This window comes from Daucus carota, chromosome 1 (genome assembly GCF_001625215.2).
Source record: "Daucus carota subsp. sativus chromosome 1, DH1 v3.0, whole genome shotgun sequence".
Classification (NCBI taxonomy): domain Eukaryota; kingdom Viridiplantae; phylum Streptophyta; class Magnoliopsida; order Apiales; family Apiaceae; genus Daucus; species Daucus carota.
In genome coordinates, this window is record NC_030381.2 from 32,945,753 (window position 1) to 32,972,384 (window position 26,632).

Genomic DNA, 26,632 nt, shown 5'->3' on the forward strand with positions numbered 1-26,632 from the left:
TTGATATGAAAAATAGAAGGATAAGACACATCAAAGGTGTTAGAAAATTTTGGGGTGCAATTATACGGTTAGTAGTTCAATTGAGGCTTTTATAATAAAATAAGGTATGTATCTTTTTACATACAACATATGTTTCAATTTCTATTTATACAAAATGTGTGCAACATATACTATAAAAAATGTGTTGATAATCTGCTTCATCATGTATCACTTTAACAATTATGCAAAAGTACGCTCAAAAAAGAAGAAATAAATGTAAGACAACGCGGACCACACATCTTCATTGAATCATGATTTTGGATATCGTAATTCACATATCATGAACAAGTTTTCATCAAAATTATGGTATATTAGTTGAAATAATTTAATAATTTCAACAATAAATTACAGATACTTTTAATGAGGTATAATAAATTTAAAATCTAAAATTTCAGTATTAATTTCGAATATAATTTTGAACATAGATAATATGATAATGGTCTCTGTATCCTAACGAATTTTAATGGAGAAATATCAGTTCAAATGTAGTTTTTGATCCATAATTTTTTATTTTTTTTGAAATATACTCCATTCGTCCTATTTTAAGTGACCTTATTTGACTTTCACGGTGATTAAGAAAAAGGTAGCAAAAAAAGAGTAAATTTAGTTGGAAAGTGGGTAAAGTGGTGGAACATATCAAAATTTAATAATAGATTTGAGATAGTGGTGGTAAGTAGTGAGTGTAATAATGTTTATTTAATATAAAGGAGTATAAACTAGAGATGTAGTGGGTGTGACAGTGAAAAGTAGTGTTTAAAAATAGTAAGTATAATAAGTTCATTATTTTAGAGATGTCCCAAAAAGGAATAAATGTCATATGAAATGGGACGGAGGGAATAGTACTTATTATTAATGTTAATGCTATTAGGTTGCAAATATTACATTTTTCATATTTACATATTTTGTTAAAAAATAAAACGTAATAATTACGCTCGAAACAATATGATGACACACAGATATTATTTAAAACACAATACAAACTCAAGACCCGTACGAGAACAATATAATGACACATGAATATTATTTAAAACACAGGAAAAACTAGAGACCCGTGCCTCGCACGGGCTTTTATGCTAGTATATATAATAGCACAACAGGTTCGTGTTAAGCCTCCCTCCTGAGCAAATAAATTACCTAACTCCGAACCGAGCCTAACTCCGAACCTACTACCTCCTCATTTATATAAAAAAATAATTGTAATTGACAAGAATTGAAACCAAGACCTCTCTAACTCATGTGCACCACCCAAACCACTTGAGCTACACAAGCAATCAACATATTAATCAAAAACATTAACCACATACATTAAAAAAATATAAATATAAGAATAATGTCAAAGATATCAAATTTGGTGTCAATATATATATATATATATATATATATATATATATATATATATATATATATATATATATATATATATATCTAAATGATGTAATTTTAATGATATATGAATTGGAAATATTATAACTTCGTGATATAAAGTTAATTTTAAGAAAATTCTATATTGTTAATCAAAAGCCAATCAAATAATAATAAAAAGTGTTTACAAGGCCTACTAAAAAGAATAAAGTAAATAATAAATTTACTTGATTTATTTTTTAGAAAAAACTACTTGGTTAAAATAAAATAACACAAAGAAATAAACTATATATATTAAAGTCTTAAAACTATAATTTTTAATATGCCATTGATCAATATATAACATATCAGTTAAATAAAATGATTCAAACTACAATTAAATTAATTAATCATTTACAAATTAATCTAAAAAAATATAATTAATTTTGAACCGGATAATCTGACGCGATACGGTGAAAACTAATATCTGATTAAACGGAACTAGAACAAAAATAGTTTTTATTTTCATAATCCTGAATATCTACTTATATATATGATAGCGCAACAGGTTCGTGTTAAGCCTCCCTCCTGAGCAAATAAATTACCTAACTCCGAACCGAGCCTAACTCCGAACCTACTACCTCCTCATTTATATAAAAAAATAATTGTAATTGACAAGAATTGAAACCAAGACCTCTCTAACTCATGTGCACCACCCAAACCACTTGAGCTACACAAGCAATCAACATATTAATCAAAAACATTAACCACATACATTAAAAAAATATAAATATAAGAATAATGTCAAAGATATCAAATTTGGTGTCAAAATATATATATATATATATATCTAAATGATGTAATTTTAATGATATATGAATTGGAAATATTATAACTTCGTGATATAAAGTTAATTTTAAGAAAATTCTATATTGTTAATCAAAAGCCAATCAAATAATAATAAAAAGTGTTTACAAGGCCTACTAAAAAGAATAAAGTAAATAATAAATTTACTTGATTTATTTTTTAGAAAAAACTACTAGGTTAAAATAAAATAACACAAAGAAATAAACTATATATATTAAAGTCTTAAAACTATAATTTTTAATATGCCATTGATCAATATATAACATATCAGTTAAATAAAATGATTCAAACTACAATTAAATTAATTAATCATTTACAAATTAATCTAAAAAAATATAATTAATTTTGAACCGGATAATCTGACGCGATACGGTGAAAACTAATATCTGATTAAACGGAACTAGAACAAAAATAGTTTTTATTTTCATAATCCTGAATATTGGATATCGAATATTTGAATTAATCTTTAACAAATGAACATGATATGCTACATTGCTCACCCTCAAGAAATACGAGTATCAAAATATTTAAAAATTTAAGTTTGCACAAAGCTAAAAAAATAACTACACAAATAATTGAGCTAAATATTTCATGTCTTTGTGAACTTCATGGGGTGTGACTTACATCTACTCTGTTTTTGCTATTTCAAATTCCAAGAAATCATTATTTGTTTGAGATCTGGTTTATAACAATTACATGAAAAATTATTAAAAGTCTTAATCATCATGCTTAGAAAACTAATCATAAAAAATTAAAATTTAACAACAAGCCAATATTATAACATATTGTATCAAAGTAATAATCTTCTAATATTTTAAATTAACAATAAAAATCTAAGACATTAAAGTACTTTACTGTTGATATGAAATTTAAAAGGTTAAACCAAATTAGAGGTGTCAAAATTTTTTTGGGCACAGTTATAAGGTTATTAGTTGAGATTATACTTTTATAATAAAATAAGGTTTTGGTCTTTTTAGTTGTTACAATTTCTATTTATGCAAAACGTGTGTAGCATATGCTAAAAGAGACTGTGTTGAAGATCTGCCCCATCATGTGTCACTTACCTACGACGCCAAATTTACGCTAAAAAAAGAAATAAATAAATGTAAAACAATGCACGCCACACATCTTCTTCTCATGACGACTTAGGATATCATTATTCAACATATGCAGAACAAGTTTTCATCAAAATCATGTTATGTTAGGTGAAATAATTTAATAATTTTCAACAATAAATTACAGATACTTTTAATGAGGAATAATATATTTAAAATCTAAAAATTTCAGTATTCATGTTGAATGTAATTTTGAACATATAGGTAATATGATGATGACCTCTATATCCTCACGAATTTGAATATAGAACAATCAATTCAGTTGTAGTTTTTGATACATAAGTTTTTTAAAAATATAGTACTTGTTATCGTTATTATTATTATTAATACTATTAGGTTGCAAATATAACATTTTCATATCTAATTATTTTGTCAAAAAATAAAAAATTCGTCAATATTATTTAATTTTCATATTTGCTATTAGGTTGCTCGAAACAATACAATGATATGTCAATATTATTTAAAACACGACATAAACTAGAGGCCCGTGCCTCGCACGGGCTTTTATGCTAGTTTCATATTTAAAATCTGACTTGAATCGGTCATCCCTGATCGAGGTATAGTTTCATCCTTATTCCCGGATTTACCTCGATCCCATTAAGGATTAGTTTGTTTTTCGATATTCATTTTAACAAATAATAAGAATCTGTGCATGGATTCACGTAAAATTTTTAATATATTAAATTCATTAATATATTATATTCTAAAAATTAGTTAATTAATCTGTTAGGAATATGTCCGTCTTGATAATAAGTTAAAATACTTAGTTTAATTCCACTTATATTTAAATATAACTGATCAACGGATAGCATATTATTTTTCAATCCATTGATTAGATAACTCATCAACGGCTGATGAAGTATTGTAATATGATATATATTCCTTAAAATGTGCAAATAAAAAAGAGCATGAACTTCAACTAAATTTTTTAGAATAGTGTTTTTATTTTGTAGAGTAAAAAATATCAATAACCTTGAACATATATTCAAGTCTTGTATTTCATTTTAAGTATGCACAACATTAGAGAAAAATGCGCAACCTTGAGCATTAAGACAAAAATATTATAAATGTTAGTTGTTCAATCTTTTGTAAGCAGAGTTGTTCATACACGAAATTTTCTTCAAACATAGAAAATCTTTAGGTAGAAAAAACAAAACCCGCCTGAAATTCTGAAAAAGCTTATGATTGTTTTATATTTTTTATTTAATAACTATTTTTTCTTTTTAGAATATATTTATTTTTTAATGAATACATAGATTATATATAAGAAAATTTATATTTTGTATGCAACCCTTGTACGATCTACCCATTTAAATAACATAATCACCAGTAATAAAGGTATACTTCAGTCATATCCCCAAGGTCTATTATGGCTATAATAATATAGTGTTTATATACATAAATTATAGAGAATCCGAAAATATTATATTAAAAATAGAAACATAAATTAATCCTAGACTACGCCTTAATTTTTGGTGTCCCGAGATTACCTTCGTGCATACATGTCAAGCTTTCAGTGGTATTTTTATTTAAACCATATTGGGTGATGACTCAGAAATCACAGTATAACAAACTACTATGAACTTGTGCAAAGAACACTTTTGACACTTGTAAATTAGAACCTTTTGCACTTTATACAAGACTTTTGCCACTTGTGCAAGGCTGTGAAAGTTGAGGCAAATACTAACATGAATTCTCTACCATTGAAAGTGTTTTGCTTTTCATTAAGTTACAGTTGATGAATGAACTTACTTGGATTCAACTTTTGTAGTAATGCATAACCACTAATAAATTGAATGATACAAAATGAAACAAGAGGAGAGTTGGATTGCTTTCTTTTGGTAACCAAGAACTCACGGGACTCTCTTGAAATGCTTTGCTCAAATTTTTATTTTCTTTTTAATGCTCACCATGGAAATCCCACAAACTTGCTTTCTTTTCATAAAGTTTTCTGTTTTCTTGGTCATTTTATACTTTATTTCTAGTCCATGTCTTGTCACTATAAATTGTTACCAATTTCTATTGCTTTGTTTTCTACATTTTTTCATCTCTGTTGAGTCTTTTTGCTTCATTTTCTGAGATTTTCCAATGCTGACCTTGTCAAAATGAAACTTTGTTTTGATGGTTTGATTTGGATGTTTCATTTCTTTGATCAGTTTATGGAAACCCATTTGGTCTTTATGCTTCTTTTCAGATTATCCCATCTCTTTGAACCAAATTCTGCATTTTTCGAAATTTGTTCTCATGTTCAGGAATACCAGTATGTTTTTTAGTAATGATTCTGTACTTGGTTGATCACTTTTCTGATATAATGGCGACCTCGTGTTTCAATCCGTTTAGGCTCACTAAGTCGAAGAAGAAACCATCACCAGTGCCTTCCTCCTCATCCAAATCATACTTTAATAGTGATATGGTAAACATGGAAAGAAAGAGATTTGACAGTTCAGATTCATGGTCCATGATTTTGGAGTCTGAAAATATTGAGACGTGGGAAGTGTCGAAGGAGGATCAAGAAGAATGGACTGCTGATCTCTCTCAGTTGTTTATTGGTAATAAATTTGCTTCTGGTGCTCATAGTCGGATTTATAGAGGAATTTACAAGCAGCGGGCTGTGGCTGTTAAAATGGTCAGGATTCCAACTCATAACCCCGAGACAAGAGCTTTGCTTGAACAGCAATTTAAATCAGAAGTGGCTTTGCTTTCGCGCCTTTATCATCCAAATATAGTGCAGGTTAGCTTCTGCAACTATAAAATATAGTTTAATTTGATAATTTGTAACTAATTGTACTTTTTCATACTCCAGAGTCATTTATACAAGTTAGTCTAATCCTTTGTTTCTGACAGTTTATTGCAGCTTGTAAAAAACCTCCAGTGTACTGTATTATCACAGAATACATGTCCCAAGGAACTCTGAGAATGTACCTGAACAAGAAAGAGCCATATTCTCTTTCAACTGAAACTATTTTGAGGTTGGCCCTTGACATATCGCGAGGAATGGAGTATCTTCATTCACAAGGGGTGATCCATAGAGACCTCAAGTCAAACAACTTGCTCCTTAATGATGAGATGCGCGTTAAAGTTGCAGACTTTGGAACCTCGTGTTTGGAAACTCAGACCCAAGAATCCAAAGGTAACATGGGGACTTATCGTTGGATGGCACCAGAGATGATCAAGGAGAAGCCGTATACACGAAAAGTTGATGTATATAGTTTTGGGATTGTCCTATGGGAGCTCACAACAGCTTTGCTTCCTTTCCAGGGGATGACTCCTGTACAGGCTGCTTTTGCTGTCTCGGAGAAGGTTAGCTTCATTTGAATTGAACATTTATTTCTTTAAATCAATATACAGGAGTCTTATCCCTGCAAATGCACTCAAATTCTCAAAAAAATAAAAATAATAATAATCAGAACTATTGAATCTTGATGCTTACTTTCCTACTACATTTTACAAATTCTGCAGAACGAGCGACCCCCAATGCCACCAAGCTGTCTACCCGCGCTTGCACATCTGATAAAGCACTGCTGGGCTGCAAATCCAGCCAAACGCCCAGATTTCAGCGCCATCGTATCTGCTCTGGAGAAATACGACGAGTGTGTCAAGGAAGGACTTCCATTGACTCTTCACACAGGGCTTGTCAGCGGAAAAGCCATACTGGAACGCTTGAAAATTTGCATTCCCATAAAGTCATCGTCCTCGTCTCTACCTGTAAATGCCTGACCCTTAGAACAAATGTAGTCTCACATACGAAAATTCGTTTGATTGTCAGTTGGCCAAGTCCATAGATCAATCCACCATAGCCTGAACATATCAATGTTTTTGTTTATTGTTACAAAATTAATTTTAGAAATTTCCATCTTGAAGGATGATTGTGGCAGGGGTAGCTTGAATGCTGTCTTTTAAAGTTTAAATTGTAGCTAATTTTATTTGTTCATTGTAAATTGCTATCACAATGCTTGAATATACAAATATTAAGTGGCTGACAGTTTTTGTGATTAAGTCTATGTTGTAGCAAAGTCACGGATTGCCTTTGTTCTATTAGCTTTATTTGTCTTTCTAAAAAGCTTCTGAGTTCTGTTTCTATCCAAAATATGATCAGATTTTAAGATAAGATAACAAGGTAAAAGGAAACTGTTTAAACTAAAGCATGGTATACCTTGCTCAGAAATGTACGCAGATTTTACCCTACACGGAGGCTTCATTCATGATTCTAAATACTGGAGCCCTCGTTTGCCGTATATTTCCAAATGTTTAGTGCATCTTAAACGAAGGGAAAAATAAAAGCATGAATTTGATCTCTTTTTATCCACAGAAAAGCAAATATTCTTATGCAGTATGCCTTGTGCAATTGTGTGTGGAATCTATATAGTAGAGTGTGGCCCAAAGAGAAAGTGTGAATATATTACCTTGAACTCCAGCTCATTCCAGCCTGATCAAGCAATGGAACCTGCTTGTCCAGCTTCGAACAATACTGTGTTATCTGCAGTACCATGGAATCACAAGATTGTTGTCTGCAAATATTCTTGTTAGCTCTTTATCAGAAGCACACAAATATTTGTATTCTTTTCACGTATCATAAGAACAACTCTAATGATTGACGTCCATCGAAGGGTGCTAATTTGCCATATAATGAAAAACTTCATATTTTTTTATAATAAGAACAAATACAATGGATGCCAACTTGACCACATAATGAAAAATCTCATTTTTAACATTCTCTCTTCCAGAATATTTTTAACATCCATATTTTAAACAATACTTGAATGGTTGGCACTCTTATATGTCAAATTTTATTCACAATATTTTATTCATGATTGAGAGTATAAAATGTTTTTTTTACTTGTGATTGGAGCACAATTGAAATCGACATCTTATTTAATGGAATGCCAAACTTTAACACTCAAGTTGACATCATTTGACACTCTGCTAGCAATTCACAACACCAATAGAATAACAACAAAGATGTCATATGGTGTTGGCACCTCTTATTGGAGTTGCCCTAATAGTAAGATGTCATTATCAGTTTGGAGATAGTCTGGGTATCAGAACTTAAACTTTGAACTTGTTCTATTCGGTAAATAAACAAGGTCTTGTTGTAAAGTAACACCATTAAACTTGCAAGATGCAGCATATAAGAAAAATTGATAGCAAAGCGATGAGTATTGGAATTGGAATGCTAACACTGCCCATATAAATAAGTATTGGAAGTACTTGTCATTTTGGCTCTATAATTTTGGGTAAAATAAATATTTTAATTTTAAAAATTATAATTAAATTATATATTGTTTATTAAAAAAACAGTAAAGAAGGATCCTCATGTCGACCCGATTCATAAAAACTAATTTTATGTTCCCCTTCCGTACCACGTACTCGAAGGCCCATGAAGCTGAGGCACAGAGCCAAGCAAGGAGAGTGGATCACATAGTGCAATATGAAAGTATCAATCACAAAATGCTATTTTGTATTATGAAGAAGAGAAAATGCTTCCAGCCAGTGGCGGAACCAGGATTAATTTTGACCCCGGGCTAAACTATTATTAAAATTTCAGCAAAAAAATTAAAAGTAAATATGCATACTTTAGTTGGTTAACTTCATCGTCTATGTTTTTAAATATGGCCTTCTCGATGTAAACCACCATGTTAAGTGGGCTATTTTTTATATATATAATCATTTTTAAATTTGTCCCCGGGCTAGAAAACTAAAAATAAATAAATTATACTTATAATTTTTTTCTCAGCCCGGGCTGGCGCCGGGGCTAGCCCCCCCTTGGTTCCGCCCCTGCTTCCAGCAACTATACTTTCTTATGGTATGTAATCCAAACACCAGCACAATCCGAGAATCTTTCTCATTGAAAAACAACCATTCTTTTTCTTTTTTACAAATTCAACTTGTCAACTTAATTATCAAACATCCTACCATTACATGTTCTTGATAATAGAGTTTAACCATTTCAAGCAATCGCAATGAAAAAGCATCAATCACAAAAAAAGCAGGTTGAGTTAAAGTAAGGGGACAAATGCCATGAGATGCAAGCCTGCAACACTGTCGTCTATTCTGTGATGCAGTAACAGTAGTAGCATTATATTCAAGAATTTGCATCCACTTATCTTCTTCTTTTTTTAAAAAAAAAAAAGAACAAAGAAAAAACTCAAAACGCGACAAAATTAGTGCCTGTTTAGCAACCAACACTTCTCTGCCAAAAAGCCAACTTCTACTTTTTTTTGACCCGTTTGTATAAAAAGGCAGAAGCACTTATAAAAAACTGAGAATGCTAGTTTTGTTTCAGGACTTTTACTTCTTTCCCAAACAGTTTAATCACTTTTAAGTCTTAATTTATTTCTCACTTCTAATTCACTTCTTTATTTAAGAAAGAAGATTTTTTTTTAAGTTTACCCAAACGGCCCCTAAGAGTTTTTTGGGGTAATAATCCAAAGGGAAAATAGATTTTTTTGCCACTCAACTTATAGTGTTTTTAGAAACTTACCACCCAACTAATTTTTTTATTCTTTTAGTCACTAATGTTAGGTTTGGTTTTATTTTTAGCCACCAACTTAGGTTTGGATTTGATTACCAGCATTATGATAATTTTTTTGTCACTAAACTTATTGCGTTTTTAGAAACTAACCACTGAACTATAATTTTTTTATTTTACTCACTAGTGTTAGATTTAGCTCTTTTTTTTGGTCACTGAAGTTAGGTTCAGATTTGATTATTAGCATTACATTTTATGTGTATCATTATTAAAATATAGTGGTAGTCGGTAATATTTTGATGATTTGATATATGTTTGTATTTTTATATGTAGTATTTTTTATGTCTTCAAGGTCGCTTACCTTGGATGATAAGAATTTTACACGCATTATATGGCCTTTAAAAGATGTAGTTTCATATATAACTTTATTTTTTTTCTTCCGAATGAAAATTCAGCGTTTGAATTTTTACACACAAAAATAAGTTATGAAACTATGTTTTATAAAAATGTTAAATACATGCTAAGCACTGGAGAAAATTTGTAAACTAATGAGAGGGACGGAGGGAGTAATAATAATATAAAATGATGCATTATATATAGAGGACAATCATTTAAAATTAAGTTTTCCTCTCTATTTATTTATCTCGAAAATTGTAATAAGATAAAGTTATTAAATTTTTTGAAGATAAATTTATGAAAGATCTTAGACTGAGCTAGTCCATTGAAAGTTTAATAGCAAAAGATGATGCGTCATATCACTCAATTACACTTTATCTTATGAGAGAAGGTGAACTGTGAAGTCATTGATTTCATATTCATGATTTATTGAATTTTTAGAATATAATTACAATTATTCCTGATTTTAATTTTTCATCGGCTCATTTTATATTACTATTGCTATATATAAGGATATAAACATACGACACATCATCAAAATATTAGATACTATCACTATGTATAAATGATGATACAAAAAATTATCATAATGCTAGTAATCAAATCCAAACCTAAGCTAGTGGCTAAAAACAAAACCAAACCTAACATTAGTGACTAAAAGAATAAAAAAATTAGTTGGGTGGTATTTTTCTAAAAACACTATAAGTTGAGTGGCAAAAAAATCTATTTTCCCTAATCCAAAAACAAAAAACTTATGCATCATATCGAGGGAATCAACTTTACTTACCCATACATATTAGTATTACCAAGCTTAAAAAACTTCACATAAAACTAGATTACGTCATAGAATGACCAAACTGGAAAAAAAGAATGTGCTCTTATAAAATAGAATTAATTTCAGGCTCTCTAATTTCATTCGTATAGATGGAAAAAAATGGATTAGTAATTTGAAACTTTCTTTTGTTGCAAGATGCTGAAATAATTCATCCAGTATAGCATATCATTGCATCAAATGAAATCATCCAGTGTTGCATCTGAGAGCGCCAACTTAAAGATGATATGCAACTTTTCAAAGCAACCTAGAAAACTAGAATGGACAGTTACTAAGGACACTTATGGAGGGTAAATTAATTTACCACTCATCCAACATCTAGACAGATTGTATATTTTAAGCAGAAGTTCCGAACCAGCAAGCGAAGATAAATCATTCACAAAAACATGGCAGAAAATCCGTTGTGATGTGCATTGGATTAGCTTACAAATTCAACAATAAAGATGTTTTGGAGCAAGGACAATACACACTATCCTGCTCTGTTTGTAAATTGTAAGCACAAATGGTCTGAGTAGGGATGGCAACGGGTCGGATCGGGTCGGGTTTCTTGAGATCCAGACCCGATTCATTATATTTCGCGTCGGGTCGGGTTGGGTTCAGGTCCGAGTCTGAAAAATGAAGATCCAGACCCGATCCATCGGGTTTTTTCGGGTTTCGGTTCGGGTTCGGGTCTAATTCAGGTATTTTAATAAATAAAATTAAATACAAATTAAAAATTATATATCTATAAAAAATGTGATTATGGATTTTTTTTTTAACTTTAGAAATATAAAAAAGGGAATTACAGGCTTCATTTATTACAATAAACACGTGAAACATGTTAACTCAATTGTATACAATCATTCAACTTATCATTTATATTTTATTGTATTTAGAATTTTTAATGCACAATAATTGATAAAAATAAAATATTGATATAATAAATATAAATTTTATATTGCAAATATAAAATTAAGTAAAATGTTAAGATTCATACCTAATAATTCATAATATTTCAATATATATACTTTACATTTAACATATATGTATGTATGTATGTATGTATAATATTTTGTATTGGGTTTCGGGTTCGGATCGGGTTTAAATCGGGTTTCGGGTCGGGTCTCGGTTCGGGATCCCTGAGATCCAGATCCAGATCCAAACTTTTTTGGGTCCAAAAATAAGATCCAGATCCGGATCCAAATCCAAAAAAATGGGGTTCGGATAGACCCAATCGGGTCGGAACGGGTCGGGTATCCATCGGGTCGGGTAAAACTGTCATCCTAGGTCCGAGCATTAAATACTGCTACTTGTATTACAGTTCAGTATTAAAGATTGCGTAAATTCTCAGTGATTTGTGAAATTTTAACATACATTACCAAAATCAATATACTTATATAAAGAAGAAGCGTGGGGCGTGTAGGTGGCGCCTCTCAGATCGCTCCGTTCTATTTTTCTAATTTTTTGGAATTTTCGGATGAAAAATATCAAAAATTAGAACTACCTTTTTTAGTTTTGGGTATATTAGAAGCAAGTTTCAGAATCTGATTTTGTTTTAGATTATTTATGGAATATAATAGCTTGAAAGTTTTAATCTGATTTTGTTTCAGATTATTTAATTATGAGAAAGACAGATTATTTATGAAATATAGTAGCTTAAAAATTTTAATCTGATTTTGTTCAGATTATTTAATTATGGGAAAGAGTAGCAAACAAATCTCTCTGCAAATAACTTTTAAGAGGGTAGTTATAGACGGCTATCTCAAAGATTTAAGTTACATGTTTTTGTGCACAATCAATCCAAAAAAATTGGAGGAAGGTGACAATGCAAGAACATGATTACTTTTAAAAAAAAATTAATTAAGATTCGTCATGCTTTAAATTGTTAATTAATTGTATAAATTTATTTTCATTTTTTCACCTTGAATTATAGTCCAATTTTGCAATTTTATATATTAGTATTGGTATTACAACTAGATTTTTATAATATAAATTTATTTCATCCTACAAATATTAACTTTGAAACATTAATATACTTTTTATAGACAACCACACAATTATTTTATTCTACAAATATTAATATTAAATCATTAATATAATTTTTATAGACCGCCGCAACGCGCGGTTTCTCAACTAGTAAATATATAAGACAGAGAATTACGCCCATATTGCACCATTCTTGAAAATCAATTTATCATATTTCAAGTCAAATGTACTTGCATTTCAAAATATTACCCTACCAAATAAACGTGTGGACAATATGATTAACAGATGAAATTTTTCAGAGTCTGTAATAAACTAATAATTTTTGGTGGAATGACCAAAAAAATAGCTGATGGGGAAATATATAAGCACCTAGAACAATGAGAATGATATGGTGACTATGTAATATATTGGGATTTCCAATAGTTAAACTTTAGCAAATCCTTGAACATATGAATGTAAATCATCGTTCTAACAATTCGAATCAGCTTCACAATATGAAAATTCAACAAACTGCCAAAATTGGCATGTGGGAAACTTCATATTGCATTATGATATTCATCAATTGTTTGTTTCATACCATCCAACTGAGCAGCAACATATTCTAGTTTTTTGCAGCATATCTCGTTAGAAACTCTCGCTATGTAGTCACACTTTTCGAATGGACGATAATCACATGCACTCTTAATTTCTTCCCTCAGTGTCATTTGGATGTCCTGTTATAAACCATCATTTCATCTTCAATTTTCAGTGTACATATAAAATCCATATGGGTGGTCAACCAGAGACAGACTAGCCACAAAGAAAAATGGTCTTAAGTACAAGTAAACACAATACAACAGAATCAAGTATATCATGGATGCACAAATAGGAAGGTAACTCAGCAACTGTCCAAATTCCAATTTAGTACTTTAATAGCAATATTAAATTACTAGTAATAAAAAGTAAAAGCTTTTGCATTCCAATAATTACATAAGCATGAGTAAAAACAACAAATGATAAGCAAAAACAAAGCATGGCTTTCGAGAAAAGTCTAGCAAAAAGAGCAAATTTAAATTCAAAAAAGATTTACGATTTCCATAATATGCTCGTAATTCTTTTTCAGGATTGCAACAAAAGTAAAGACCTTAAACTGCATTTCAATCTTGTGACATTAAAGGATATAGTTCTTCATTGATAAGTAATCACCCACTATAAAAAGTTATTCTATAGCCTAAAATATTAGGCATACTACAGATTAATCATTTGGATTCAACAATCAAATAGGTCATCTGCTGAGTCTTCTCCATTACCAAAAATAAGTTGGTCATCTATATAGTGTGTTTAATTACCAGGAAAGTGTCCTCACACCAAAACATATTTCTACGATGTACCTTTTATTATCTTTTGAATAAAAGAAGCAATACAAGGAGAAATAGGTGAAATATGTAGAGGTCCATAGATATACTAAAAATCAGTTTAGCTAAGATCCCAGGAAGTTGAGGTTGCCATGTTCAAAATCATATTGAACCGCAAGTCAATCATAAAATCAAATGAAGGAGAATATATTCAGTCCACTATTACCTTTATACATAAGGAAAGGAAGCATTTGAAGGTGTTACTACTCGATGAAGAAGATGATTAACTTGTCTTAAAGAATGAACAAGCTTTAGCAGCTAGTTCATCTTTTTTCTCATCGCAAACATAAGTTCTATTTTTACTCTTGTACTTGCATTAACTTGAGTGTGACTTTCTTTATAAGTTTACGCGTTGTGCCTATGCTTCAAGATACCTTTGAGGTTCGATGCGTATATAATGACTCTGGGCACCTCAACTCATTAATGACACTGAAATCTTGTAAGAGCAGGTCAATGTCTCATCAGAAGTCATGCGCATAGATAGAGCTCAACAGAATCCAAGTTACACCAATTGCAGGTCAAATTAAATATTATTCAAATCAAGTGTCTAATGACCTCTAGTCAATGAGGGGTACTTGCAGTTTTCACCAAGATAATGGTCAAGGTATGAATTATGTTTCGACTCAGTATCAATTGTCTAAAACAAGATACAGAACTATTTTAACATCCTAGTACTCGACTCCCCGCACAACTTCCATATGCCCCTCAAAACTCCTGACTAACTGAATCGCAATACTATAATGTCTACACATACATATATAAACTTAAGTGCCCGAGTTTTGTTCTTATTGATCTAATTGCATCTATATAATTTAACAGATAACAACACCTAGCCTAAAACACGAAACTTGACATAATTACACTTATGCATCATATAGCAACGACAAAAGGAGAAATTGATTTGTGCAGCATTCCATAATTGCGGTAAAAATCAAGGGGAAAAAAGTCAAGGGAAAGATAGGAAGTGGCATAAAGATGTAATGGACCTTGATGAGTTTCATGAACTCGGCGCAATGGGCACTGACCAAATCCTTCCTGGAGCCACTGGGGTTGGCTAATTCATCCATCACTCCTCCTGCTAGCTCCAGTACCCGAACTATTCTCTGTTTTTTGGATTTTCTTCAAATTCATCAATTCTTTCCCACATACATATACAGAGAGAGAGAGAGAGAGAGAGAGAGAGAGAGAAGAGAGAGGGAGAGAGAAGGGAGAGAGGGAGAGAGAGAGAGAGAGAGATTCACCTTTTCAACATTCTGGAGTCGTTGGAGAGAAGTGTTCTGCCCCGGCGAGTCCATCTTTCTTTTGCGTATTGCAACCGACCGAGTGAAACCAAGCCTCTCACCTGAATTAACAAGGGGCTATGGACTGAGTTAAGAGCCGTTTGGCCGAGGTTATTAGGATTGTTAATTGTGACTTATTTATAGATTGAGAGTTTAAAGCTATTATTTGATTAATTTTAATGGATAAGTTATGTTTTATAAATAATTTTGGACTTTTTTTATTCATAACTACGTTTTCAATCTTATTTTCAAAAATACTACCTTCTCTAATCTTATTTTCAAAAATACTACATTCTTCAATCTTATTACATATATGCAACCACCGTATTTTTGAAAAATATTTTCAAAAAAATAGTATTTTTGAAAATATTTTAGAGAAGGTAGTACTTTTGATTTAGAGAAGGTAGTACTTTTGAAAATAAGATTTGAGAATGTAGTATTTTTGAAAATAAGATTGAAAAAACAGTATACAAGATAATCCCCATAATTTTTATCAAAAGAATTTATTCTAAATTAAATTACAAAAAAATCTCAAACCGACTTCTATCTCTAACATTTTTATTTCTAATTTTGAACCGACTTCTATCATATTACATATAGACATTTTTTGGTGTAAAACATAAAACCACTTAAAACATGAACAGGCTCCGGTAATTAGAAATAAACTATATAATATATATTTAATTAATTCTAAAATTTAAAATTTTCTTTCATGAAAAACTAAAGTAATGATATTAATTTAGTATTTTTAGAAAAAATGATATTAAGAGAATATTTTTATTCCCCAAACTATTTGTTATGGATGATGCTAGAATAATCTTATGAAGGTCAAAGTCCAAGTAATGTTATTGAAAGCCAAAGTCTAGTGAATAATTCATGTCCACAAGTCGTCTAAAGAAAAACAAGAAGATATAAAAAGAAGCGGGATAATATAAACAAGTAGGCCTTGGCCTTGCCTTGCTTTGTATATATTGGTGAGACGTGAGAGTTTAACAAAGAGAACAGAGCTGTACACATACACGTACTTGTGAATAATTTTCACAGATTTTAACTAGAATGGCGAGTTCGAAGCTCCAAGCTCTATGGAATCACCCTGCTGGCCCAAAAACCAGTTATTTCTCTTTTCTCTCTTGCTTTTAAATTTTCGAATATAAGTCTAAATGTTTATATATACTATTCAAACCCTGATTCTGATCAAAATGTGACCTATTTGTTATTTAAGCTTAGATGCTACTTGTGATCATTTTGTATAACTTTTGCGGTGAATCTGTATGATGCGTTTGATTAGGCCTTTTAGTGTAGTACAGCTTATTTTAGTCAACTGTACTACGAACAGGCGAATTGCATTAGTAATTGTTGTTAATCATGCCGGTCTTCTTATGTGATAAACTAACAATGTGTCTTGAAGCATATTTAAGTTTATGAATATTAGTTGTAATTTGGTAAATTTAGATGTATATTTAATGGAACTTGTAGTTATGGAGTAGAGTTTGTAGTTTAAGTTGGTTTGTACCCGATTACTGTCAGTAAGATGCCGTTTGGTCCATGAGATTCCATCCGTGTTAATAAGAATATAAATATTATTCTACTAAATTTTTGTATTTAAAATCTTATTCTCATTATACAGGTTGAAATCCTATAATCCAAATGACCTTTGAGTTTCTACCCATTGATCTACTGATTTGGGACTTTTAACTAAACTTTACTATCTATCAAAGATATTAGAGTGCATAGGAACTTACATATTGCTTGTAAGTTGTAGTAAATTATAACTAATTATTGGTTCTAAGATAAAAGGGATTGCAAGTTTGTGTAGTTCACCTAGTAATTGTGAGGCTGCTCTTCGTGTTGATTAATGACAAATTATACATGAGGTTTGTTTTTCCTTATTGTAGTTCATTTTTGGGCACCAACTTTCAAGTGGGGGATCAGCATAGCTAATGTTGCTGACTTTGCTAAACCGCCTGAGACGCTTTCATATCCCCAACAGATAGGTATTTTATTTGGCACTTCACATCTTCTAATTTCTAAATGAACACGCGTATACTCCTGTCTCACATCAGTTGATCATATGCTGATTCGTGTTTCACTCGACTCTCTGTTTCCTAAGAGTCCAGTGTTGCTATACTTATATTCTTCATATTTATTAGATTGTTTTTAAAGCTTATATCCTTTACTGCTGGAAAATTAATGCTTGCCCCTTTTTTCATATTGCATTACAGTGGTCACGGTTACTGGAGGTATCTGGTCAAGATATTCTGGTGTTATCACTCCGGTGAGTTTGATGAGACGCATATACTACATTAAACTGGTTAAACAAACTTGAAACGCCAGAAATGGTTAAAGAACAACATATTGAGTTGAAAGGGCGCAACATTACTTTTTGTTGCTATCTTCTGCCACATCTTCTTCCATTTTGTTGTCTTCTTCCCTGTTTCTGCGTTTTGTTTTCTCTAAAATTTTCTATTAATGAAATTGCGGAGAGGATCACAATGCCTTGAAGTATAATCGCACACTAGAATGAGCCACCAGCTATGGACCTAGGTAGCGCCATGTTTAACTTTATTTAATTTAATTACATGTTTGTGTGTATGGTATGAACTGGTTACTTAACACAGACAAACTTTAAGAAGAAAACCTCGGTTAAGCATTCATCCATTTGAAATGCCTGGGCCTGTCGTAGATGTAGGAAGTAGTAAACCAATAAGTAGTTTTCATGGAGTTCATTTTCATTTAGTTGTCTACAACTTTTCGTTCTCTACAACTTTCGTTCTTTAAGAATTTCCAATGGTTTGAGCCTAGTTTATCTGATTATGATTGCTTGTGAATCTCAGAAGAACTGGAACCTTATGACTGTAAGTGTTGCAATGGCCGGAACAGGCGTGTATCAACTTTCACGAAAAATACGGTTAGTTTTCCTATCTCTTCCAACCATGTTTCATCTTTTACCTTTTTGCAGTTGATTCTAGAAAAAGTAAAAATAAGAATTATGATGAAGAAGAGTTAAATCTTTTGGTTATAATCTATGGACCTGCTCGTTTGATTGTGAATTTAAGTCTATTGATTACAACTGTACAAATTGTTTCACATTCTTGGCAACTCAGCCCCTCCTTATCTCTACTCATATTAATGTCATCATGCTCATTACATTTTCAGGCATGATTACTTCGACAAGAAAGAAGCTGCTGTAGAAAGAAATTGATGATAAAATTCTCAGTTTTGGCTTTCTTAATACAAAGATTATGGTGTATTGATCTCATCGTTTGTGACTAAATAATAAAAGCAAAGAACAGGCAACTATTTGAAGTCATGATCAATGCATGCCTTTGCTTCAGGAAATAAATGTATTCAGCCATGTTTAGAAACTTCAGTCTTCTTTGATATGTCATATGTTTAAGCAGAAAACTTTTAATTTTAAAAATATTGTCTAAAATAGTAGAACTCGGAACATTTCATTTGCACGGATACAACTACAAATGAATAACCTTATTTATATGAAAAAGAAATATTAAATAATAAAAAAATAGGCTACACATGGGAGGAAATTGATCAATTTTTGTTTGTGGCCAACTTTTTCTTGTATGAATTATTTGTGAAATCAATAATTAAAAAAACTGATTCGGAACATTATAGTTGTTCTTAGGAATGACATGCATTAGGTGACTTTAAGAGCACCCTTGCCTATAACTATTGTTTGAAAATCGATAATTAATCACCAATTAATTGATGTGTTGTAACTCGTAGAACTAATTAAACATTTGATTATTCAACTTGATTAATTTCTAATTAATTTGATTAATTTCTAATTAATTCTTATTCAACACATTTATCGATTAGTTAATATTTTTTACAATACTGTTTATAATACACTCACATTGACAAAATAGGGATATTAGCGATGTTCTAAACGATTTTTTTATGGTGTGTCTAATGGGCGCCTGTTAAGCAGTAAAATTTATAAATTTAATTAATTTTAATTGATTATTATATCTTAATACTCCCTCCGTCTCGATTTATAGGTCCAGTTTGGGAAAAAAATTTGTCCCAAAATACTTGTCCCTCACTTCTTTCAATACAAATTTATCTACATATTAATTGTGATTTTTTTGAAACTCAACATTATTCTCATTTCTCAATGCACTAAATCCCTATATTTATTGTGATTTTTTTGAAACTCAACAATATTCTCACCTATCAATGCACTAATTAATGATACATGAGATAAGATTCCATCTAACCAACTTTTTTCTTAATATGTGTGTTTATTCCAAAATGGACTTATAAATTGAGACGGAGGGAGTAATAATGGACACAATCACACCAATCAAAATGAATTAAATATCTAAAATTTACCGTAAAATTTAGCAACCAACCCAATCCTCGCTTTTTTACCGTACAAGTTACAACGAATTTTTTTTCATTACCGAAACTATAAAGTCCCAAATGAAATTCAGAAATTCAATGACAGTTAGCATTCACAAGACGACCTTCTTGATATACATACAAAATACAGTCAGAATCACCGAGTCTCTCTGAAGTTGAAATGGCCAACCCACTTCCCGGATCCGACCCGGTTGCGGGATCCAATAAAAGTCCGGGTTGGTTGCCTGCTGGTTGGACAGTCACCTACAAGACTCGGACCAGTGGTGCTACCGCAGGAACTGTTGATAAGGTAGCTTCTCGTTATTAAAAAGTAAATGCATACTTTAATATTCTGTTTTTGGTGGTATTTAATTATTGGGTTATGTGTTAATTTGTTGAGGTTCATTGTGTTTTGGTACGAATGTAGTGTATTTGTATGAAAACAAAACTAAATTGCTTAGTACATGTGAGTAGGTGAAATTCAACAGAATCAATTACTATGTTTCCCCTTTTTTAAGTGTTCTATTATATACATGTTGGATGAATTTAGGAGGCGTTTGGTTCATAGTTAAGGGCGGGTTCACGAGAATCGGAACCTGAAACCCAAGTGTTGGTGTTTTGGATTAGCAAGTTTGTGACATAGAATGAGACCCTAATCCTACTTGACGGTAAATCATTCTATACGCTCCTCTTGGGATACCCATATTCCCGTACCTTTCATTCCCATTCACACTCACGATCCAAACGCCCCCTTAGTGATTTAGGGACAGGTACGTGGGAGATTAAGATGCAGGGGTTTGTGCTTTTAGACGAGCACAAACTTGTTTGGGAATGTGTTACCGAGATCGAGAAACATGAAGAAATACAGGCAGTCAAGTGGATAAAATTGTTGTTTCTAACATTGTATATATTAGTCGAAAATATGAACTCGATACGCAAACATGTTTTATTAGTTTTTTTAGGTATGTAATAATGCCTTGCACGTTTTCTTTAGACTTAATTCTTTCCCCTGGTTCCTAAAATGGTGTCATAGGTAATAACAATACATCCCTAGCTTACTGTTTACATAGTCTTTGTGCAGCCTCTGTTGTATAGCCTGCCTTTCTTTAGGTTGATAATAAGGCTTAGGTTGCTTTTTAGATGTGTATGGCTCTCGTTACTTTTCTTATAATTGGGGATAAGTTACCCAAAATAAATTGAGCTGAGCACCACATTGTCCTGATTTTCAAGTAGTAAACAAAGTACTGCAAAGGCACAAATAGATGCGGTTTTTCACTAAAGAAAGCTTTCATGATCAAACACCTGCTGGGATTTTATTCTGTAAATTCTGATAGTCAGGCTGATAAACACCCCTTCTGTTTGTCCTGATGAAACATCCTCTCACTTTGCACTTTATTCCCAATTTGGGTACTAGGATTGAAATTCAGAAACCATCCTTCTGTCTGTAATTAGACTCGACGTACACATTAAGAATCACAATTAGAGAATGCAAACAAATAATTCTTTATAAGAACGTATAGCAGAGTTTGGAATGACATAGGTACAGCGTACTCATATTGCCTAAGTCATCAGAAAATTCTAGATTTTCCTAGATATTCTGGTGGCTGTCTTATTTATCAATTTTCGTACAGAATACAGAATAAAAAGCACAAACTGCTATACTCCTCCATCATGCTTGATAGCAATTGACAGTTGCATGGATCACAATTGTAGCTTGATCCACACTTGTAGGCATTTCCTCCTGCTCCACAGCTTTTCTCATCTTGCCGAAATTACTGTAACACATATAGTAACTTAGATTATATTATTTTCCTATATTTCTTGCTGAGTCACCTTTTTCAACTGCAAACAGATTAAGTGTATAGAATCTAAGGCAAGCTATTATTCCCTCCGTCCTCTTTTACATGTCGCTTTGACTTGTTGCACATAACTAAGGTGCATAAAAAAAATCCGATTATTATTTTTAAAATTTTCTTTTTCTGAATAAAAATATAAACTATAAACTTTTACTCACTAAAAGAAAAGTTCAAAAGTTAATAACTGAAAGTATCTTTTTTATGCACCTGAAGTTACGTGCAAAGAGTCAAAGGGACATGTAAGAGGGGACAAAGGGAGTATACAAGATGAAAGATATTAGTAATACGTCTTTATAGGTGTGTTGAAATAGAAGTCATGTTTACACTACTACTATGTCACAAGCAGCTGCTGTACACTAGCTTAGCTTAGTCACCTACATATAGCTTTTTATAGTCATAGTTGGTTAGGAGTTGTACGCGTTCTATTTATTTTCTTGTTTGTACTAGTTCCTATAAATTCCTCATCTTATTCTCATGTAACAACATAGTAATATACAATCTGCACTACTTTGCATCACTGCCTCCTTTATCAACTTATTCATTCTTCCAGTTATACACATATACACACACACACATCAGTATATATATACACATAACACATACGTTTCTTCATGGTATCAGAGCTTTAAGCTCCTTACCTCTGTGTTTTTCCAGCCGCAATCATACTTTCCGGTGAAAAACTCTCTTAGACATTAAACCAAACAGTTGGCGCGACCCAGTTTTCTGGCGAGTCAACACAACGAGTTCCTGAGCTCGTCTCAACTCATCAAAACCCAAAACAAAACCCACAAGTTCAACTAGTCACACGGCTTAAACTCCAGCGAATAGCCATTAACTTCGGCGAACATCCAGCAACTCCGGCGAACCATTGCACCGCGTCTCTTTGGAAAGAGAAAAAGATCAACGTCCAAGTCCTTTAAATATCTTAACATCAACCATCAGAAAGAACACCGCTGCTGATCTGTTGGTAATCTCAAATACACAGTAATAATATACGTTTTACATATATTTTATTTCTGTACGTGTTGTTTATGATAATTGTTGGCTAACTTACCTTTAAGTACCCTCAGTCCTAATATTTTACAATTTTTACATTGATCTTTCAAGACATATACACCAGTTCCTGCTCTTTCATAACATACACACCAGACCTCAACTTCCAAAAGTTACATTTTTTAACCCTTGTATTTTATTTTATTTTTCCCAAACAAGTACTTGTGAAAATGGAAAAAGAAAATAGTTCACCAATTCAAACAATTTTGAATGGGTCGAACTATATAACTTGGTCTCAAGCTATGCGCAGTTACTTGAAAGGAAAAAGAATTTGGCGATATGTCAACGGAGATTTTACAATTCCTATCAGGGAGAAAGATGAAACAGATTCCAAATTGAAGGATCGCATTGAAGAATGAGATGTCAAAATTCACCAAGCAATCACATTTTTTAGAAACTCTTCAGTTTCTAAAATTAATTTACAGTTTGGAAATTATGACACCGCAAAAGAAATTTGGGATTTAGTGGCATCAAGATACACTACATCCGATCTTTCTCACCAGTATCAAATCATGAGTTCACTAAGCAAGCAAAAGCAAGAGTCTGGTCAACCAGTTGCAGATTTTCTCTCGCAGATACAATCACTTTGGGATCAATTAACATTATCTGAACCAAAGTGGTTACATACAGAAGATGCTACATTTTATCACACATATCGTGACCAACAACGACTCATCCAGTTTCTTATGGCTCTCACTCAAGATTTCGAACCTGTTAGAGCCGCTATTCTTCATCGAGTTCCACTACCCTCTTTAGAAAATTCTGTTGCTGAACTTATTTCTGAGGAAACTCGACTTGGCCTTGGAAAATTCAAATCTGTGATTGATAATGTTCTTGCTGTACCTCCGGCACCTACTTTTGACAAACCATTTTGCAGGTTCTGTCGTCAAAGTGGACATGTCACAGAGGATTGCATAACATTGCGTAATCATACATGTCAACACTGTCATCAAAAGGGTCATTACTCAATGTCTTTGTGCAAGAAAAAGCCATCCTTTCATTCACAAAAGTTTTCAAATCCTTCCGCTGCTGCAACCTCTGAAACTACATCAGAAACTACACCAAACACATCTACTAGTGAACTGGAAGCCTTGCTTAGATAGGTTTTATCTAAAACCAGTTCTCCCTCCACTGCATTCTCTGTCATTTCAGGTTTTATCACATCACAAATAATCCACACATTTTTACCTCAAAAATACAGAGCACATGTCTTCCAAATATTCAGACTGCTGATGGTTCCACCATGAATATAACACATATCGGAACTGTATCCACATAAGATTTATCTCTACCAAACACATACTATGTTCCTAATCTTTCCCTCAATCTTATTTATTTCAATTGGCCAATTATGTGATCTTGGCCTGCATATAATCTTTACTACTTCTGGTTGTCATGTACAGGATCCTCAGACAGGACAGACACTTGGGACAGGGCGTAGATGTGGAAGGTTGTTTGAGCTCACTTACCTTCATCTCCTCTCACTAACATCATCCTCTCATCTAGCTGGATCTGTTTCGTCGACATCTATCATATGGCATTCTCGGTTAGGTCATCTTTCATATCCCCGTTTACGTAATCTTATTTCTAGTGGTCAACTAGGTAGTGTAAGTGAGAATACAGTTGAGTGTGCCCCTTGTAAACTGGCAAAACAACATGTACTACCTTTTCCAATTAAATATGAAAAATCTTCAGCTTCTTTTGAACTTGTTCACTCTGATATTTGGGGTCCTGCCCCCACTCCAACTATGGGAGGATGTAAATATTATGTGATATTTGTTGATGATTTTTCCCGTTTTACATGGATTTATATTTTGAAAAATAGATCTGAATTAGGAGAAACCTATAGAAATTTTGCCACTATGATTGCCACTCAATTCAAAAAGAAAATCAAGCTTTTTTGAGCCGATAATGCCAAAGAATACAAAGAATCAGAACTTAGTAAATTTTTGGCATCTTACGGTACTCTAGGACAAAGTTCTTGTCCTTACACATCACAACAAAATGGGCGTGCTGAACGTAAACATAGACACATTCTTGATACAATTAGAGCTTTGCTTATTTCTTCTTCTTGTCCAGAATTCTTTTGGGGGGAAGCTGCTTTAACTGCTGTTCATACAATAAATATGATTCCTTCTCGAGTCACAGATAATCGTCTCCTTATGTAAAATTATATGGAGAACCGCCATCATATGATTTTCTGAAGGTTTTTGGTTCTGCATGTTTTGTTCTTCTTCCTCCACATGAAAGAACAAAACTTGAGCCACGTGCACGTCTTTGTTGTTTTATTGGTTATGGTAGTGGTCAAAAAAGATATCGTTGTTAGGATCCTATCTCACAACGACTACGAGTTTCACGTAATGTGACATTTTCGGAACACAAAATGTTCTCATATATGTCAGATTTCAAAATTGACACTTCGACCAGTATTTCCCACTTTACCGATGCTTTTGTTGATCTACACCCTCCTGATGAAAATATAGAAAATCCATCATCTTCTTCTAACATATTTTCAGCAGATTCTCCACTTGAGCTCACTCAACCATCTCCAACTACTAATGTTCCTCCAACAGAAGTTCAGTCTGAGGATTCTAATGTTGAGCCTGCCACTCTGCCAGATGAGTTTGTTCATCGCTCTACTCGAGTAAGAAAACCTTCTGTTCGACTTACTGATTATCATTTTTATTCTGCTATACAAACTTTACATGAGCCTCAAACATATAGAGAGTCAAGTGTGAATCCTCTTTGGCAGAAAGCAATGGCAGAAGAACTTCAGGCATTAGATAGAACTCACACTTGGGATCTTGTTATTTTGCCCCCTGGAAAAGCTGCAGTCAGTTGTCGATGGATCTACAAAATTAAGACACAATCTGATGGATCTATAGACAGATATAAAGCTCGTCTAGTTGCAAGAGGTTTCACTCAGGAATATGGGATTGACTACGAAGAAACATTTGCCCCAGTTGCTCGTCTCACATCTGTTCGAAGTTTACTTGTTGTTGGAGCTTCGAAACATTGGGACATGTGGCAAATGGATGTCAAAAATGCTTTTCTAAATGGAGACCTACATGAGGAAGTTTACCTTAAACCTCACCCTGGTTATTCTCATTCTCAAAATCAAGTGTTCAAGCTTAATAAGGCTCTTTATGGTCTTAAACAAGCCCCTCGAGCATGGTTTGAAAATTTCCGCACAGTCATTGGTCAACATGGATTTTCTTTTTGTCCATATGATTATGCTCTTTTCATTCGACGATCTGATCGAGGCATTGTTCTACTTTTGCTCTATGTTGATGATATGATCATCACTGGCGATGATACAACAGGTATTTCTGAGCTAAAAGAATTTCTCAGTCAGCAATTTGAAATGAAAGATCTTGGTACATTAAGCTACTTCTTAGGACTTGAGGTCTCTTCCGTCCCTACGGGGTACACTCTTTCTCAAGTCAAGTATGCATCTGATCTTTTATTGAAGTCTGGGATCAGTGACACTAAGATTGCCTCTACACCTTTGGAATACGAGGTTAAACTTAATGAAGATGGTGAATTACTTACCAATCCTACTTTATATCGTCAATTGGTTGGAAGCTTAATTTATCTCACTGTCACTCGTCCGGATATTGCTCATGCTGTTCATATTGTCAGTCAATATATGTCAGCTCCTCG

General features: G+C 32.4%; 3 protein-coding genes and 1 long non-coding RNA gene across 7 annotated transcripts; 2 read left to right on the plus strand and 2 right to left on the minus strand.

Moving 5' to 3' along the window:
* Nucleotides 1–5,170: 5,170 nt before the first annotated feature.
* Nucleotides 5,171–7,344, plus strand: LOC108215356 (serine/threonine/tyrosine-protein kinase HT1). The gene is made up of 3 exons (XM_017387829.2): nt 5,171–6,093; nt 6,207–6,662; nt 6,822–7,344. The coding sequence occupies exons 1-3, from the start codon at nt 5,638–5,640 to the stop codon at nt 7,077–7,079; spliced, it is 1,170 nt and encodes a 389-aa protein (XP_017243318.1). The 5' UTR covers nt 5,171–5,637; the 3' UTR covers nt 7,080–7,344.
* On the minus strand, nt 6,739–8,071 carry LOC135147306 (uncharacterized). 4 transcript variants are annotated; one of them, XR_010284745.1, is made up of 3 exons: nt 7,766–8,071; nt 7,516–7,619; nt 6,739–7,065 (listed from the first exon to the last, which is right to left on the minus strand). It is a non-coding gene; the product is annotated as an uncharacterized LOC135147306 (long non-coding RNA). The 4 variants fall into 4 exon arrangements; XR_010284736.1 differs by having other exon boundaries at nt 6,739–7,160; XR_010284733.1 differs by lacking the exon at nt 7,516–7,619.
* A 5,337-nt stretch (nt 8,072–13,408) lies between these two features.
* On the minus strand, nt 13,409–15,813 carry LOC108215114 (mediator of RNA polymerase II transcription subunit 11). Its single transcript, XM_064080303.1, has 3 exons — nt 15,660–15,813; nt 15,405–15,521; nt 13,409–13,737 (listed from the first exon to the last, which is right to left on the minus strand). Exons 1-3 carry the CDS (start codon nt 15,711–15,713, stop codon nt 13,561–13,563), a joined length of 348 nt encoding a protein of 115 aa, XP_063936373.1. The 5' UTR covers nt 15,714–15,813; the 3' UTR covers nt 13,409–13,560.
* An 823-nt stretch (nt 15,814–16,636) lies between these two features.
* On the plus strand, nt 16,637–19,119 carry LOC108197811 (mitochondrial pyruvate carrier 4). Its single transcript, XM_017365520.2, has 5 exons — nt 16,637–16,809; nt 17,594–17,692; nt 17,921–17,973; nt 18,533–18,606; nt 18,855–19,119. The coding sequence occupies exons 1-5, from the start codon at nt 16,755–16,757 to the stop codon at nt 18,898–18,900; spliced, it is 327 nt and encodes a 108-aa protein (XP_017221009.1). The 5' UTR covers nt 16,637–16,754; the 3' UTR covers nt 18,901–19,119.
* The last annotated feature ends 7,513 nt before the right edge of the window (nt 19,120–26,632 follow it).

Coding starts and splice junctions, on each gene's coding strand:
- LOC108215356 (XM_017387829.2), top strand. CDS start 5,638: ATGATTCTGTACTTGGTTGATCACTTTTCTGATATAATGGCGACCTCG. Junction 6,094..6,206: donor ATCATCCAAATATAGTGCAG/GTTAGCTTCTGC, acceptor TGTTTCTGACAG/TTTATTGCAGCTTGTAAAAA. Junction 6,663..6,821: donor CTTTTGCTGTCTCGGAGAAG/GTTAGCTTCATT, acceptor CAAATTCTGCAG/AACGAGCGACCCCCAATGCC.
- LOC108197811 (XM_017365520.2), top strand. CDS start 16,755: ATGGCGAGTTCGAAGCTCCAAGCTCTATGGAATCACCCTGCTGGCCCA. Junction 16,810..17,593: donor CCCTGCTGGCCCAAAAACCA/GTTATTTCTCTT, acceptor TCCTTATTGTAG/TTCATTTTTGGGCACCAACT. Junction 18,607..18,854: donor CAACTTTCACGAAAAATACG/GTTAGTTTTCCT, acceptor TTACATTTTCAG/GCATGATTACTTCGACAAGA.
- LOC108215114 (XM_064080303.1), bottom strand. CDS start 15,713: ATGGACTCGCCGGGGCAGAACACTTCTCTCCAACGACTCCAGAATGTT. Junction 15,522..15,659: donor GACTCCAGAATGTTGAAAAG/GTGAATCTCTCT, acceptor TCCAAAAAACAG/AGAATAGTTCGGGTACTGGA. Junction 13,738..15,404: donor AGTTCATGAAACTCATCAAG/GTCCATTACATC, acceptor GGTTTATAACAG/GACATCCAAATGACACTGAG.